Here is a 17,378-nt window from a genome sequence, read left to right as displayed (position 1 = left end):
TATGTATATGTATTTAATGAAAAATAACTTTTTAACTATGTTTTAATGAGGTTATAAATGCAATGTTTTAAATATCTAATTTTTTACTCTTTCAAATTCTCAGAAATCAGAACTTACCTTAAAATTTGTAGCATATTTCATTTGATCAGTTATTTTTAGAAAGCAACATAAAATGAAGGACTGTCTCATACTCCATGTCTTAGAATTGAGGCTGGCATTGTGGTATGACTGGTTAAATTTTCAATTATAACACCAGCATCCTTATCAGAGAACCAGATTGGGTCTGGCTGGCTCACTTTCTTCCCAACTCCCTGTTAATGTACCTAGAAAGGTGGTATGAGAATTTGTAGCCTGCCACCTATGTGGGAGACCAGGACAGAGTTCTGATTCTTGGTTTCAGACTACACCAGTCCTTATTTTTACAGCTAGCTAGAGGATAAACTAGTGAAAAGAATGTCACTCTCCCTCCCTCCTTCGCTAACACCCACACCCATTACTCTGTTTTTGAACAAATAGTAGATAATTAAAATAGAATCAATATCCTATATTGCAAAGGCAAGAGTGGGAAAAGGAAGGATATAATATTATGCAAAAAATTGCTCAAACTTAATGTTTGGAATGTCTTAATACTTCCACGTGTGTCTAGAGGCTTCTGTGTTTGAGATTTTAAATATGAACTGCTAACATTTTGTAAAGTTGAAACCCAGATATCTTAATACAGTCTGTTCTTGCATGAGTATGTAAATAATGATATTCAGCTCTAGAAACAAATGAGGAAAAAGATTTGGTCAATTTGTATTCTGGCTAATGAGCTCTTGGTCCAGATAAAATAACGAAATTATAATAAAGACTTTAGTGATTCATCCTATGTGTTTAAGTTGACTGCAAGGCTAACATAGTTGGAGAGAGAGCTATATGCCCAGGCTTCAGTATCAACTGGATTTGCTAAGTATTTCAACCTTGAACAAGTTAATAAATTGGTAAGTTAAACATATGAAATTTCCTACTATAAAAATAATTATAAAAATAGTACTGTATATAATTTTATGAGGATTTAATGCAAGTTTTAGACTCTGATTTATATTGAAACTGCAAAATTTAGCTGCTATTATTAATATCAGTGGTTGATTTCCAAAATATAGTTCACATTGTCTTTTTAAGTATTTATTTAGTTTGTTTAAAAGGCAGAGTTACAGAGAAAAAAGGGGAGGAAGGTCTTCCATCTGCTGATTAGCTCCTAAGTTGGCCAACAAGACCAGGGCTGAGCAAGGAGCCAGTCTCCCAAATAGGTGAAGTGGTTCAATTGCTTTTGCCATCTTTTGTTGCTTTCCCAGGAGCATTATCAGGATCCTGGATCAGAAGTGGAATAGCCAGGAACTGAACTGGCACACATATGGGATGCCAAGTTAGACAGCAGCTTATCCTGTTATGCTGCATTACCAACATCCATACATTGTCTTTGAGATATGGAAAGGCTATTTCCAAGACAAATATTGTCCACATTTTGACTTACATTTTCCTTCTATTAATCCAAGCCATTTTAGAATATTGGAAAGAAGCAATCATTTTTCATTCATGCTATCTTTATCAGAAGAGGTGCTCATGAATTATCTCTTTGTTTTCATTCCAATAACTATAATGTAGACAACATAGGTATTTAAAAACTAAGGTGTATTAATAATAATAATAAAAAAACTAAGGTGTATTGAGTCCCTTAATTATCTTGTATTATTTGAGGAACTTTTGAATATGTCCCCTCCTCTCTGCAGTGTAAACAGTCTTCTTTCTTGACTATTTTTCTATACTTGTGATAAACATATTCAATACATTTTTCAGTTAATTTTGCCAACAACCAATCAGGTGCTTGTGTTCTTCTTAGTATTATGTGTTGGTTTCAAAAATGATTAGAGTGAAAACTGAACATTTTCAGTTTGCAGATGTGAGGTTAGGAGGTCTTTGCAAAAATAATCCTTTCATAATTAGTAACATAATTTTTAATATAAAAGGAACAGAATGTCTTCTCTGGCTGCTCAATGAGACATGATTGCATCTTGCAAAGAATGAAAAGGTTCTGATTTTTTTGCATAAATTTATTTCACTTTTGATGTTTGCGTAGTTGAGAAGGATATATGCCCAAGTGGACCACTGATTAGGTTGGGAAAAGTTGAGGCATGTTGGAAAGTGGATGAGACAATTGTCTCCAATTTTCCCCTTTTTTCTTCTTGTGTCTAAGAGAAAGGAGGAGCGGAGAAAGGGAGAGGACTGCTCTCAGCAGCCCAATTGCATCAGTATCCAGTGGGAGATGACCACTCACTGTCATCCTGGGGTCCTCAGTGTGGAGCATGTTTCTAGGGCACTGCCCAATTGGTATTCATAGTTCTGAAGTGCTGTTGATTTTGTGGCTTCAACATTGAGGAAATCATTCCAAGGTCCATTGACAGAGACAGTCTATATTAGAGTTGCTGCTCACCCAGATACCCACTGTCAGCACTTAGCAAGAATTGTCCAATTTGCTCTGCCCTCATCCTTTGCAATTGTACCAGATGTCCTTTGCAGGCCCCAATAGCTGTCAATGTCCCACATGTGCGTTTGGGCATGCCATCTACTGCCCAGGCCTCAGCAACTGAGGAGGCCCAGCTCTAATATGTGCATTCCATGATCAGATCACAGACCCTGTGGTTTTCCCATGGTCGGAGTCCTAAGTCCAATGGTCCAGTGGCGGGTGGAGCGGGGGAGCTCATAGAAACCCCCACTCAAGAGATTTCACTTTTGTGTTTGCCAGACAGTGCAGGGTCTGGCTTAGTCTGTCACATGTATTACTGGTAGTTGCAGTCCCCTGGTCAGTTCTATCCTTCGGCCCCCCTCCCATCTTATATACAAACCAACAGATGCTGTGGCTCAGCTTAACCCTGCCCACCACACACTCAGCCCTCATGCATACCAGCAGGAACTGTAACCTAGTCAGAGTGACCCCCAATATCCCCCACAGACCTGACCCTAGCCTCAGTTCCTGTTCATGCTTGTATGTTCAGCAGACTAGTCTGTTCTGTCCTGCATTCCATTTGGCTCTTACACAAAACAATGGGTGCTTCAGTCTAGCTCAGCCAAACTGATTCCACTCTCCAGCCCATATTTATGCTGGTAGATGCTAACACCTGTCCAGCCATACCTGTCCCCAGCCCTGGTTCTCACGCTCATGCTCAAGGGTGGGAGCTGCAGCCTATCAGAGGGGTGCCCACAGTGTTCCACTCCCAGCCATAGATCTTGTACCTTCCAGGTGGTACTGTGGTTAGCCTGACAGGACAATCACCCAGTCTGGGCACTTGCAAGCTGATGCTGCAGTATAGTTCAACCAGCCTACACTTACCCTGACTCATGCATACACCAGCAGATATGGTCACCTAGCCCAACCTGGCTCTCCCCCAACCCAGTTCACATGCAGCTCAATGGGTATTATAGCTCTGCTCAGCCTGGTCCACTCCAAGTTCCAGCTGTCATGGTCACACGTGAGAGCAGTAGCTCAGCAAGGGAGCCCCTGTAGTCACTCTATCAGGCTCACCACACTCTCCCCCAAGTCTTGCATGTGCTGTTGGGTACCACAGCTGTCTGGCATGGCTCGCCTCATCCAGGCATTCACTGGCAGGTGCTACGGCTTGGCTTCTCCTGGCCTGCCCCAGTTCCAGCTCATGCTGACAGGGTGCTGCAGCATATCTCAGCCCAACCAGCCCTAAGTCCCAACCATAATGTGAATTGGTTTGCCCATTCCCAGCCACAGATCTTGTGCATGCCAGTGATTGTTCCAACCCAACGTTGTATAACACATTACCTGGTTTGGCCTTTGCCATTGGATGCTGCATGCTGCATGCTGGCCAGGCCTACTTTGGCCCACCCCAGCCTGCCCCCAGTCCTAACTGCCACTGGTGAGTGCTATATCCTAGCCCGGCCAAATCTGCCCCATCCCAGGTTGCCATGCAAACAGGCAGGTACAAAAGCCTAGTCCAGCAGGACCTGTACCCCATCTTGGCTCCAATATATGCCAGTGTGTGCTATGACTTGACTTAGGCTTGCCCAGTCTTCCCTCCAGCCAGCTCACATGCCTGCTCACAAGTGGAACAGCCCTGCCTTGTCTAGCTCACACCCAGCCCCAACTTTTGTGCTTACCAGTGGGAGCTATAGCCTAGTAAGTGAGTTACCCAAGTTCCCCCACCAGGCCTGTTCCTAGACCCAGATCGCTTGTGTATCTGTGTGCTAGGGCCTTACCAAGAATAGTCCACCTCCTCCCTATTCTCAGCCTTTGTGAGTACTTATGGATGCTGTATCTTAGCCAGTCAGCACACTAATTCTTGGGTGCACTGGGTACTGCAGTTGGGCCAATCCAGCCTACTCTGAACCCTGGTTCCCATGAGTCTTATATTCTGTGGTCATGCCTAGCTCAGCCCATCACCACCCCAGCTCTCATGCAAACCAGTGGGTATTGCAGTCCCACAGGAATGAGCCCACAAATTCCCCTCAGAATCTGATCCCAGACCTGGTTCTCTCACATGCTGGTTAGTGTCATTCCCAACCTGATATGACTCACACCCTACCCTGACACTCACTAGGGGTACTGTGGCCTCATCCTGCCAGGCAGTAACCCTCACTTTCCTGTGCACCAGGGGGCTGTGATTGATGCCAGTCAGCCCAGACTAGGTCTCCTACAGGGGCAGGTGTCCTGGTCTGACCCAGCCATGACCTCTGGCTCAACACCCCCCTCCAAACTACCCTATCATAGCCCTGTTAGTTATGTACAGTTGCAGGGTTATGGTCCACGGAAGTTCCCAGAACTCATTCCTCATCTGTGATGTACTTGCTTAGTGGTCCCCCCACCTGCACATCCCCAAACTTCCCTCCTGGGATGTAGCCACCAAGTCCACCGCTGAGTTGGTGGCAGGCCCCAGATCTGGTCTTCCAGCAGTATGATACACATCACCCAGGGTCTCAGAAGATTCTGACTTTATATCAACATAATTTTCTTTTTTCTTTGCAATACTGGAAAATATTGTCTTAACATTATGTGTTGGCACCATCTAGTATAGGAATGAAAGAGCTAAGTTAAGAAACATACATGACTGGCAATTTCTGAAGAATATGAAATGGATGTAAGTACAGGTAGTTTACATATGGCAAAGGTCATGAAGCATGAGTGAGAGGTTGGGTAACTTGAAACCCCAAAGGGAGAAGAATCAACTGTATGTATATTAATGTATGAAGTTATTATTCAGTAACATTGTGAACTATATGATGACTACATGTGACAACATGATGTAGTACATTCCTTCTAACTGTCCCATGTTAGAATTGAAAAGCTAAGTTCTTTGCAAATATGCTGTCACTTCATTGGCTGAAATCCCTCCCACCCTCCCAAAACCCAAACCTATCTTACATTAAATTCTTAACACTTCTGCGCACAGGTACACAGGCTGAGGCTGCTAAGCAGCGGGCAGAAGTGTCAGTGTGTTTAATTACTGCCCAGTAGGCTGGGCAGGGAGTTGTGGGGTGTGCAGCAAGCAGCTTCCACACACAGATATATGTGCAGATTATGAGGGAAATACTTGTTCCTTTTTACAAGCATGAATAAGTGGAATTAACCAGTTTCCCAGAACAAGAAGTATGACTTAGAATGTATTTTGTTATATTAACACCTCTGAAAAATGCAGTTTTCTTCCTGTATTGTGTTAGAAATAATAATACAAAGTTTTCATATAAAACCTATTCAGTTACACTTAGTGTATAATTTAAGTAACAGTGTGTGTGTGCCTGTGTTATTATATCAAGATTAATGTTCGTTTTGTCACTTTTGAATCCATTATAGCTTAACTTTTGGATGGGTAGATTTTTGCTTGCTTTTCTACTATATTTTTGTCACTGGTTAGAAAAATGTAACATTGAAAAGATGCATTGTACAGTCTTTTTCAATTATGCATAATGAAAACATGTATATGGGATTTGATCTTTTTCAAAAGGAGAAAATCTGCTATTTAAAGCTGTGCATATTCAATAGGGATGATTTTAATTTATGTTTAGTCTCATTCTTTTGGTAGTATGTACCTTAATCTGTTTTTGTTAGAAAAGAAATTCTTGATATAAACTTCATTCAATCTTAAAATGCTTTGGGCAAGGCATGGTAGTCTAGCAGCTAAAATCCTCACTTTGTGCCAAGATCCCATATGGGTGCCAGTTCTAATCCTGGCAGCTTCGCTTCCCATCCAGCTCCCTTCCTGTGGCCTGGGAAGGCAGTTGAGGACAACCCAAAGCCTTGGGATCCTGCACCCACATGGGAGACCTGGATGAAGTTCCTTGCTCCTGACTTCGGATTGGCACAGCTTTGGCTGTTGTAGTCACTTGGGGAGTGAGTCATCGGATGGAAGATCTTTTTTTCTGTCTCTCTTCCTCTCTGTATAGCTGACTTTGCAATTAAAATTATAATAAATCTTTTAAATAAATAAAATGTTTTAATGGTGTATTGTGAGACGAGCAAGTAAATAATAGATTTCTGATTTGAAAGAAAAAATGTAAAAATTAATAGGATACTGTTTTTCTGATAAATTTTTTGTACAATGCTGTCATTTACTTTACGTTGCTAGACAGAAAATTAGTATTTTAAATAACTCATTTGGCAGGGCTAGTGTTGCAGTACAGTCAGTTAAAACATCATTTCTGACACTTGCATTTTATATTAGAATGGTCATTTGGGTCCCAGATGTTCCACATCCAATTGAGCTCTCTACCAGTGTGCCTGGGAAAGCAATAGATGCAACACTCAAATCAAAATATATTTCTGGAACCTAATAGTCTTCTCATGCATGCTTGCATTCTGTAATTCTCCCAGCCCCAAATACGCTGATCTGTATCCTGTAGTTCAAGTTTGTTGTTTTCTCCTGAATTTTGCATAACTAAAACTGTGTAGCACATTCCTTCCTTTCCTAAATATTATGCCTTCTTAGATTCATTAACCTGGCATGTAGCAGTGGTTTATTCTTTTACCATGACTGTGCAATATTTCAAAATGTGAATATCCTCTAAGAACTATTTTTATAAGAACTTTCCTATAATTTGTAATAAGATGGCCTTGAAATTTCTATGAAGAAATCGAAGCATAAATTTTTCTCTCTTGGTGACGTTTTTGTCTTTTTTGTGGTAAATAAATGACATTAGTAGGAATCATTAAACTTAAGGCAATTCAATTTGTCTTGGGATGTGGTTGCATTTCATTGGCCTATAAGGTGGTCCCCCATTTTAAGGATATTTAACAATTTCTATTTGCTTAATATGGAATGGGAAAATGATCATTTAGATTCTCATGTCTCATTTTAGGTTTCCTTCTGAGCTAGAGTTTGAAAGAATTTACCTATTTGCCATTTTTTTTATGGTCTTCAGGACAAGCATAAGAGAAGGAAAATTTGTGTGCTCTTTTCGGGCTCAGGTCCTGCCTTATGGTCTCTGCTAAGATCCTGTGAAGGCCTTTCCTTTCTGGCCACAGGGGTATTTTGAGACTGGAAGACATGACTGGTTTTCCCAACTCAGCTTGGTTCTGTGGCATGTGGAGAGTCCTGACAGCTTTCTCTGTTTCCACAGACTAGCTTCCAGATGGTTCAGAGATTCATGACCACTCTGACAGTTTGGTTACTCATAATCATTATTACTATTATTTTTAATAATCTTACATAGTTGATTAGGATACAAAGGGCCAAGGGCTACAAGAAAGTGGGTAAGACCATTGTTTCCACACTAATAACATTTTTTCCTCTGTATCTGGGCTCAGGGGAGAAACAAAGGGAGAAGCCCCACCCCGCTTCCCACCCATCCCAGGATCCTGATGTGGGGCATGCTCCCAGGGTCCTGCTCAAGCAGTTTTGATAGTTCAACAGGTCTGAATTGCTGCCAATCTCACCGTTCCAGGCACAATGAAATCCATTCAGAATCCACTGGCTGACATAGTTTCTTCATGGCTGGGGTTCTGAGATCAGCTGATTAATCATAATCTTTATCAATACTGACTTTAGGGTGGAAAACTGGCTTGTCAACAAAACTATCCAAACTTTTGCTTTTAGTTTGTAAGGTCAGCATTTTAGTTTATAACATAAAATAGTATTTCTTTTTGTTTCTGCTAATGAATTTCATAAATGTTTTAATTTTGTAGCTTATTTGGGAATGGAATTCTGTAATACGATTGTGTATTCTTTTTTATCTTGGATGCCAGATTTCAAAGTTTTAATATAAAATATTTCATTCTTCTAAAAATAATTTCATTTATTAGACAAGGTTTAATTTTAAAAACCTTTATTTGGCAGAGCAAGAATTAATGGCTCAAAGGAAAAAAAAAGCACAATCCAAGTAAAATCTGTGGTTCCAGTGGAGCCGTGCTTAGGAGTCCTATCCTCTTGTAGTATTTCTGATTATTGCCTTGAGGCCTCTTATTTCAGTTGAGCATCCTAGATTTACATTGGTTTGGTGAAATAGATCAGACTCATTTGAACTTTGTTGCATTTTGAGGATAATTTTAATACTACATGATTATAATGAGTATAATATAAATTACCTTATTACTGTCTAGCGTAAAAAATGTATACATACATTGCCTATGCAGTATATTAACAGTTTTCACAATGATATCACCTAGTGTTTCCACTTCAAATATGAGAATGCTAATACTTTGTTTTCTGCTTTTGTTTCCAGGAAACATAAAAGATATCGTAATACTGTATGAAGAAGATGCAGAAGAATGGGCTCTTTACCTACTGGAAGTGTTCTCTCATGTTGTGAGTAGGGAAGGAATCCTCTTATATAGCTTAGAGAGTTTCTCACTGCAGCATTTGGAATTAATGCGCTTAAATTTTTACAATTGTAAACTTTTGATATTATCAAACAGCCTGCTCAAAGACCTAACCCCAAAGAAGTGTCAGTTTCTAGAAAGGGTTCTTCATTCGCCAGAAAGTGTAGTGACTCTGCTTTGTGGAGTGAAGACTTCAGATCAGCTCTATCAATTATTAAATATCTCTGAAAGCAAATGGGAGATCTCAACCGCACAGGAGCCTGAGGACTACATCTCTGTGATCGAGAGTGTGCTGTTCAAAGGTAAGGGTGCAAATCTTTCTATCTTTTTAAATCAATGAAAATATGGGAGGATAAATGAAAGCCAAGTTTTTGCAGTTTGTACTTTCCACAAGATGCATTAGTGTTCTTATATTTTGGTTTAATCAAGGCTAATCAGCTCTGAAAATGGCTTTTAAAGAATTTCCAGGAAGACCTGATATGGCTGTGGCAGAGCAAGTATGCTATCCCTCCCAAAATTATAGTTTGATATGGGAAGCTGGATTCTTTTTTATTTAACTGATAAGACTTGAGAGTCAGTCCAGCCTTCTGTCATTCACCAGTCATCAGGAGTTCAGAGTTATAATTAGAGTATCAGTTGTGCTGATGGATGTATGATCTCAGTTATTATGGTTTAAAGAGTGTCATTTTTTATTTTAAATAAAACTTTAAGCATATAATTATGCAAAAGAGAACACAAAATTCCATTTATGAACTAGAGTTTCTATACTCACCAAAGGTGTGACTTGTAAAATGGTTTAACTTCTCTCTAATGTACCTGTGTTCAATACATGTGGAAGGGGTGTTATGGTCAAATGCTTGCCTGATTTTCTCAACCTGTATTTTGCTATCAGTTCCACCTTCAGCCAGGGAAGGGGTGAGGCAGTTGTGCATAGAAGCCGTGTCAGATACTCAAAGTTGACTTATTTGCTTAGAGCAAAGCCTGAATTCTGCAGTTACTTGGTGAGAGGAATTGATTTCTCTAATTATGGTTGTCTAACATATACAGATGATTATAGTTGGTTTTTATGACTGTCTCATGATTGAAATCATGCTGAAATGCTCCTGGATGAGAGTTCTTCACATCTTGTCCTGACCAACTCTGGACATCTGAAACTTTCTTTTCTTCTTTGTAAAGATTTATTTATTTGTTTATTTTTATTGGAAAATCAGATATATAGAGAGATGAGGAGAGACAGAGGAAGATCTTTCATCCATTGATTCACTGTCCAAGTGACCACAATGGCCAAAGCTGAGCAGATCTGAAGCCAGGAGCCTTTTCCAGGTCTCCCACGTGGGTGCAAGATCCCAAAGCTTGGGCCGTCCTTAACTGCTTTCCCAGGCCACAAGGAGGGAACTGGATGGGAAGTGGGGCTGGTGGTATTAGAACTGGCACCCATATGGGATCTTGGCACATGCAAGGCAAGAACTTTAGCTTCTTGGGCCAGGCATCTGAAACTTTCTAAGCATAGTCACTATCATCCTGCCTTCAAAGCAGCAACACAGGCATAATCTCTTCCCTTTAGTTATTTCTAAACATGGGACAAGCACAAGTGATGGTGTTACCGGCTCTCTGGAAGAGCAGGTGTTGTGAGGCAGACAGTAAAGCTGCTCCTGTTTGTGCTCATATCCCCTAATAGATTGAAAGATTGAGTCCTGGTTCTTCTGCTTCCAGTCGGCCTCCCTGCTAAGGCATCCTTGGAGGACATAGAGGATGACTCAAGTGCTTGGTTTCCACCACCCATGTGGGACACCCAGACGACATTCCTGGTTTCAAGTTGACCTGGTCCTGGTTGTTCTGGTGTTTGGGGAGTAAACAAGCATATAAAATGTCAGTCTCTCAAACTCATCCTCCGTGTTTGTGTGTGTGTGTGTGTGTCTTCCATTCACCCCATTGTCAAACTTTCAATTAGATGAAATTATTGAACAGAAAATTTAAGGGTGAAAATAAGTTCATGGCAACACAACAACTGCAAACAGTTTGTTGGAAATTGCTTTCAGTTTTCTTTAAGAAATAAATATCTCTTATTCTCCACTTATGGGAAAATAGTTCTGTTTACAAAAAAAACCACATTTCTTTTTGTTTCCTAGTATTGAAACCTCTTCAAATTCATTACTTCAAAAAAATAGTTACTTGTTACAGAAGAGAGAGAAAGAGGGAAAGTGAGAAAGAGACAGACTGGCATGGATTATTTTGCTCATTTCTGATTTTATTTCCAAAAGTGGTTTGCTTATTTATTTGAAGGGCAGAGTTGTAGGTAGAAAGAGGGATAGACAGAGAAATTACTCTTCCACCCGCTGGTTCCTTCCCCAAATGGGAACAATGGCTGAGGTAGAGCCAGGTCAAAGCCAAGAGCCTGAAATGCCATATGGGTCTCCTACATTGGTGACGGAGTCCCAAGCACATGAGTCATCCTCCACTCCTTTCTCAGGCACTTTGCCAGGGAGCTGGATTGGAACTGGAGTACCTGGGACTCAACTGCTCCCGTATAGGGTGCAGCACTGCAGGCAGCACTGTTACTTGCTCTGCCACACTGTGGACTCTTCCATTTTATTTTTATTTCTTTCCCAAATGTAGATTCAAGTTTTAAGTATTGAAAGAATTTTTTAGACTTACAGGTAAATATTTTCTGTATTCTAATATTATGGTTTTATATTTCAGAAATTTCTTTTATGTGTATTATGCATTTTTGTCAATGATGCATTCTACTATTTTTCTGTGATCTTTTTGATCCTATAAACAACTGATTTACTTAGTTTTCATTTTTCATTTCAACTGATGCTACTTTCTCATGGTTTCCATGGTTTCTCTTCCTCTGTATAATTTATAATTTCTCTTTCATTCTTGTTTTACTTTTTTTTCCATTATACCATTTTTTGCAGTATACATTTTTGGCAAAGCACCTAAGCTATCAATGTGTCTCTAATTCTTGTCTTGTTCACTTCTCCCTCCCACCTTACAATTCTGCAGTATATAGTTGCTTCAAGAAGATGATTGTCATTCATTTCATTTGGAAAATTCATGGTGGAATGTTTAGTTATGTTGTTTGACTTCCTTTATGGCGGTAGGCTTTTAGCTGGTTGTTTCCAGATGTCTTGGATCTCCCACCCACTCCTAACACCCAGCCAAGATCATAGCACCATTAGTTCTGTTCTCCTTATGTGTCATGGAGTAAAGAGAATATTGGAGGTTAATCAGGAGAGTCAGAAATGTGGATTTTGTTATTGGTTCTATTTTTGCTTTTATTGTTTTAGAATAATAGACATTTCCAGGTTCATAGACACAGGCTGCTTTCCATAAACTCCTTTTTGTATAGTGCCGCATTTAGCATTACTGCATCTGTGTTTTAGAACCACTTTACTTCCAGAGATGCTTCCACCTGAAACCATTGCAGCATGTCTATACTTAGAATCAAGTGGCAATTTTCAATTTTTTTTGATCTGCCACTTCTAGTCTATATCTTCCAAGTTAGTTTCTGTTTCTTCTGGGATGCTTCTCTGTGCAGTCATTACTGATTTGTGAACCATTTCATTAAAATCTCCAGCATATCATTGTTTCCTCTTTTCACTAAATACGGTGTTTGCATAATTGTTTCTCATTTTCTATGTCTTGGGATGATTTCCAAGAATAAAAAGGGGAAATATTGACATTCTATCACAAGATTCAAACTTGATGTCCTCATGTTTCTCTTTTGTTCTCTCTTTTCTTTTGTGTTATTCACTGGTCAAGTTTATTTACTTGGAAAGAAAGATGTTATAATTGGAAAATTATGAAAATATCCACAAGAAAGTACAAACAAAATATAAGTAAATGTTTACTACTTCTCTGTTACTCAAAAGATTAACAGAAAATTTTGGAGGGTTTCTCACATTTATAATTTGTCAATTTGAATTGATTGGGTCACTAAAGTTATTACAGCACTATGAAAAAAATATTAAGCAAATATTTTTTGCTTGAGGTGATTTGGTTCATTATAAGGACCTTTGGGTGGATGTGAATTTAGTATCCTGCTATATCATTAAATTATAATGTGTCTCATAGAAAAGCTTATATTTTCTAAATAACAATACTATTTTTAAGACATTGCTAGATCTCATCTTCCCACATTAGAATTTTGGACTCTAATTCTTTCAAATATCTTAGATAAACAAAGTGGAAAATAGAGTTGTGTTGTGTGGAAAAGATTCTTGAAAGATGCCATACTTCTTAGTTACAAAAATGTCCTGTAATGAAGCAGGTTTCCAAACTACACATACAGTAATTTTTATAGATGGGTAGTTTTCTCTGACAAAATTGCTATACTAAGCACAGTAATGAATTTATTGTAATAAACAGCTTAAGGTCTGCTAAATTATTTTATGTTCCATGTTTCAATGTTGCTGAATGCATAATGTCTGGTCTCAAAATTAAGAACAGTCTTAAAATGCATAAAGATATGATAAAAATGTAGAATTTGACCATTATCACAATCCATTTTCTATGCTCCCACATTCCATAATGAAATTATATGAAGAAAAAAGTACACTTATTATTCAGTAACACTTTGTGATAGAGAGTAATAAAAATGTCAAAGTCATGGAAATAAGTCAACATTTCAACATGTTAACACAAGCAAAAATCAGGGATGTTGTAAAACTTAATGGAGGAGAAAGATTTTTTTTTTTAAGATTTATTCATTTTTATTGGAAAGCCGGATATACAGAGAGGAGGAGAGACAGAGAGGAAGATCTTCCGTCCGATGATTCACTCCCCAAGTGAGCCGCAACGGGCCGGTGCTGCGCCGATCCAAAGCCGGGAACCAGGAACCTCTTCCAGGTCTCCCACTCAGGTGCAGGGTCCCAAGGCTTTGGGCCGTCCTCTCCTGCTTTCCCAGGCCACAAGCAGGGAGCTGGATGGGAAGTGGAGCTGCCGGGATTAGAACCGGTGCCCATATGGGATCCCGGTGTGTTCAAGGCAAGGACTTTAGCCGCTAGGCCACCGTGCCGGGCCCAAGGAGAAAGATATTTTATAATTAAAGCTCTAGAAATAAGATACCAATATTAAAAGGTCTTAAAGTCATACTGTTTTACATTTTTTGAATATTTTAATTCATTGTAAGGAATTATGAAAACTAAATGATTTGTCTTAATTCTCAAAACGGAAGTATAAAAATACTTTTTGTCTTTGTACTTTATAACCATTTGACATCGTAGTTTTAAAAATTATTAGTTTTAGGCATTTTTTTTGTTTTTTTTTACCTAATTTTCTTCTTGCCTTTACATATGTGTAAGTTTTGTACAGCATTATTTATATATAATATGCATAGTCTAATTTCAAATTTATGTTTAAACTTTTTTTGTTGTTACTTAGGTGAGAGAGAGAGGTGTGTTCTGCTTTTAATTCTCCAAATGTCCATAACTGGCATTGGACCAGGCGCAGGGCCAGCGGGAAGACAGGCGTCCAGGACTCATTCTGGGTTCTGCCCTAGGGATGATAGCTGAGTGATCAGCTGCTGCCTCCCAGGGTATGGATTAGTACAAGACAGGGAATTGGAGTACAACTCAAACTGGCAAACATTAAAATAAGGTCTGGGTCTCCAGTGTGACATCTTACCAGAACCAAAAGCCCACAGTAATCTCAGATTTGTACAAAGTCAACTACTGGGCCCAGCATGAGGACTTGGCTGTTCTTCCCTTGCAATCAGCAGGATCCCAGATGGGCACCGGTTTGTGCCCAGCAGCTCCGCTACCCATCCAGCTCCCTGCTTGTGGCCTGGGAAAGCAGTAGCTGATGGCACAAAGCCTTGGGACCCTGCACCCTTGAGGGAGACCTGGAAGAAGTTCCTAGCTATGGGCATCAGACCAGATCAGCTCCAGAAGTTGCAGGCACTTGGGGAATGAATCAATGGACAGGAGATCTTCCTCTCTGTCCCTCCTTCTCTCTATAAATCTACCTTTCCAATAAATCCTTAACACAAAAGAAAATAAACAACAGAATCAACTACCGCTTCTGGTAGTATTTTTTTTTTAAAGATTTTTTTTTATTATTATTGGAAAGCCGGATATGCAGAGAGGAGGAGAGACAGAGAGGAAGATCTTCCATCCGATGTTTCACTCCCCAAGTGAGCCACAACGGGCCGGTACGCGCCGATCCACAGCCGGGACCAGGAACCTCTTCCAGGTCTCCCACGCAGGTGCAGGGTCCCAAAGCTTTGGGCCGTCCTCTCCTGCTTTCCCAGGCCACAAGCAGGGAGCTGGATGGGAAGTGGAGCTGCTGGGATTAGAACCGGCGCCCATATGGGATCCCGGGGCTTTCAAGGCGAGGACTTTAGCCACTAGGCCACGCCGCCGGGCCCTCTGGTAGTATTTTGTACTTTAGTTCTCCCTCTGAAAAAAAAAATCTGTTTGCCTGTTCTGGTGAGAAAGGCTGCTCTCTAGGGCCTCACTGTTCTTTGGTTTTGGGTCCTTTGCTCTGCTCTGTCCCAGCTCTCTTGGATGCTTTGCTCCCAGCAATGAGAAATTGGTACCAAAAACTCCTCCATGTTTATTTCCTCACATATCCTTCATGATCAGACGATAGGAACGACTTTTAGTACTCTGTAGGTTGGATTTCCATTTTTATTTATGTAAAAGGAATAAATTACATGAATTTTACATGTGGAATTTTAAGAGCATAGATGATCTCTTGCAGCTTGTGTAACTGGCTGCCACCCTTTCTCCTTCCTTTCCTAGTTTTTCTTTGCAATGACCTAGTTTGAGTTCACTTACAATCACTAGTTTAATTTGTCACCAAATGAAGAATTCAACAAGTGTAAAGTAGAAAAGCTACTGTTCCTCAAGAGTGTAGATCATACTGTAAACAATACTCAAATCTCAATTTCATTCATATTCATTATACTTTTGTATGCAGTATGTTACTTAACACAAACGAGGGGAACATGTATTTGCCTTCTGAATATTGGTTCATTTCAGTAAGTGCAATGGCTTCCATTGTGTTCATTTTGTTGCAAAAGAAAGTTGCATACTTTTATGGCTGTGTGGTATTCCATCGTGTAAATATGTACCACATTTTCTTTATTAGTTATATCAATTAGTGGACATATGTATTGACTACATATCTTTGCTATTGTGAATTTAGCTGCTGTGAATATGGAAGTATATGTAACTCACATATGTTTTTTGCATTTCCTTTGCATAAATTCCTTGGTGTGGGATTACTGAATATTTGGAAGATATATTTGAGGCATTTCCATGCTGTCTTCCATAATGGTTGTCCTAGTTTACATTAGTGTTTCCACCAACAGTCTATTAAGCTACCTTTTTTCTTTTACATGTTTACCAGAATTTTTTTTTTTTATGTTGGATGAGAATTATTCTAACTGGAGTTAGGTGAAACCTCATTGTGTGTGTGTGTGTGTGTGTGTGTGTGTGTGTGTGTGTGTGTGTGTTAATGCTTTATTTAGTTTTTGGAAGTTGGAGTTACCGAAAGAAAGAGCTTACAACCACTGATTTACACTCCAGATGGTCACAGTGCCCAGCACTGGGCCAGGCCAAAGCTGGGAAGCAGGAGTTTCTTCTGAGTCACCCACTCCGCCCCCCATATATGGTAGGGGCTGAAACACCTGGGCTATTTTGTGCTGTTTGCTTGTTTGTTTGTTTTTTGCAGGTCAATAGCAGAGATCAAAGTGGAGCAACTAGGAATCAAAATGGTGCCCATAGGGGATGCCAGCATAGTGGTTTTACCCATTCAGCCACAAGACCTGCCCACTCATTATGGTTTTTATTGACATTTTCCTAAGGGCTGCTGCTCCTAAATATCTTTTCTTGTGTCTGTTGGCCATTTTTGTATCATCCTTTGAAAAATGCCTATTCATATCTTTATCCCATATCATAACTGGATTGTTTTACTGTTGAGTTTTTGAGATCCTTAAATATTTTGTATAGTTGTACTTTATCAATTACATACTTTGCAAATATTTTCCCCCATTACGTTGGTTGCCTTTTCACATATTCTGGAATGTTCCCTTTCCTATTTAAAAGCTACTTAGCTTGGTGTATTCCCATTTCTTTATTTTTACTTTTGTTGACTGTGCTTCTGGGGCCTTAACCCACGAATCTTTCCAAGGTCAATGTCGGTGCATTTCTCCTGTTTCCCTCCTATAATTTCATGAGTTCAGGTATCTTCTTTTAATTATCGACCCATTGAAGGGTTTTTTTTTTTTCTTTTGTATAGTGACTAAGATAGGAGTCTGTTTCATACTTTTCATCCAGAAATCCATTTTTCCCAATACACTTGTTGAGGGAACCTTTTTCCAAGAGTTAATTTTAGCTCATTGTTCAAATATTGGTTGTAGATGCATGGATTGATTTCTGTGGTTTCTGATCTGTTGGATTGGTCCACACATTTATTTTTGTGCAGGTATCAGGCTGTTTTGATTATAACTGGCCTGAAAAATGAATTGAAATCTATTATTGCGATGCCTCTGTCATTGCTTTCATTGTTTAAGGTCACTTTTGCTATTCAAAGTCTATTGTGTTTTCATATGAAT

The 17,378-nt window shown here is 39.5% G+C and overlaps 1 protein-coding gene across 2 annotated transcripts in view; it reads left to right on the top strand.

Annotated features, from left to right (window-relative positions):
* The window catches only part of BANK1 (B cell scaffold protein with ankyrin repeats 1), a 279,826-nt gene that overhangs the window by 24,249 nt on the left and 238,199 nt on the right, over positions 1–17,378 (top strand). For both annotated transcript variants that reach the window (XM_058666993.1, XM_058666992.1), the window contains exon 2: positions 8,716–9,114. In XM_058666993.1, the coding sequence (XP_058522976.1) occupies positions 8,716–9,114 (399 nt within the window). The remainder of the gene's footprint in view (positions 1–8,715; positions 9,115–17,378) is intronic.

This window comes from Ochotona princeps, chromosome 7, assembly GCF_030435755.1.
Source record: "Ochotona princeps isolate mOchPri1 chromosome 7, mOchPri1.hap1, whole genome shotgun sequence".
NCBI classification, from domain to species: domain Eukaryota; kingdom Metazoa; phylum Chordata; class Mammalia; order Lagomorpha; family Ochotonidae; genus Ochotona; species Ochotona princeps.
Note: the sequence above shows the minus strand (reverse complement) of the source record. Positions and strands in the feature narration are given on the sequence as shown.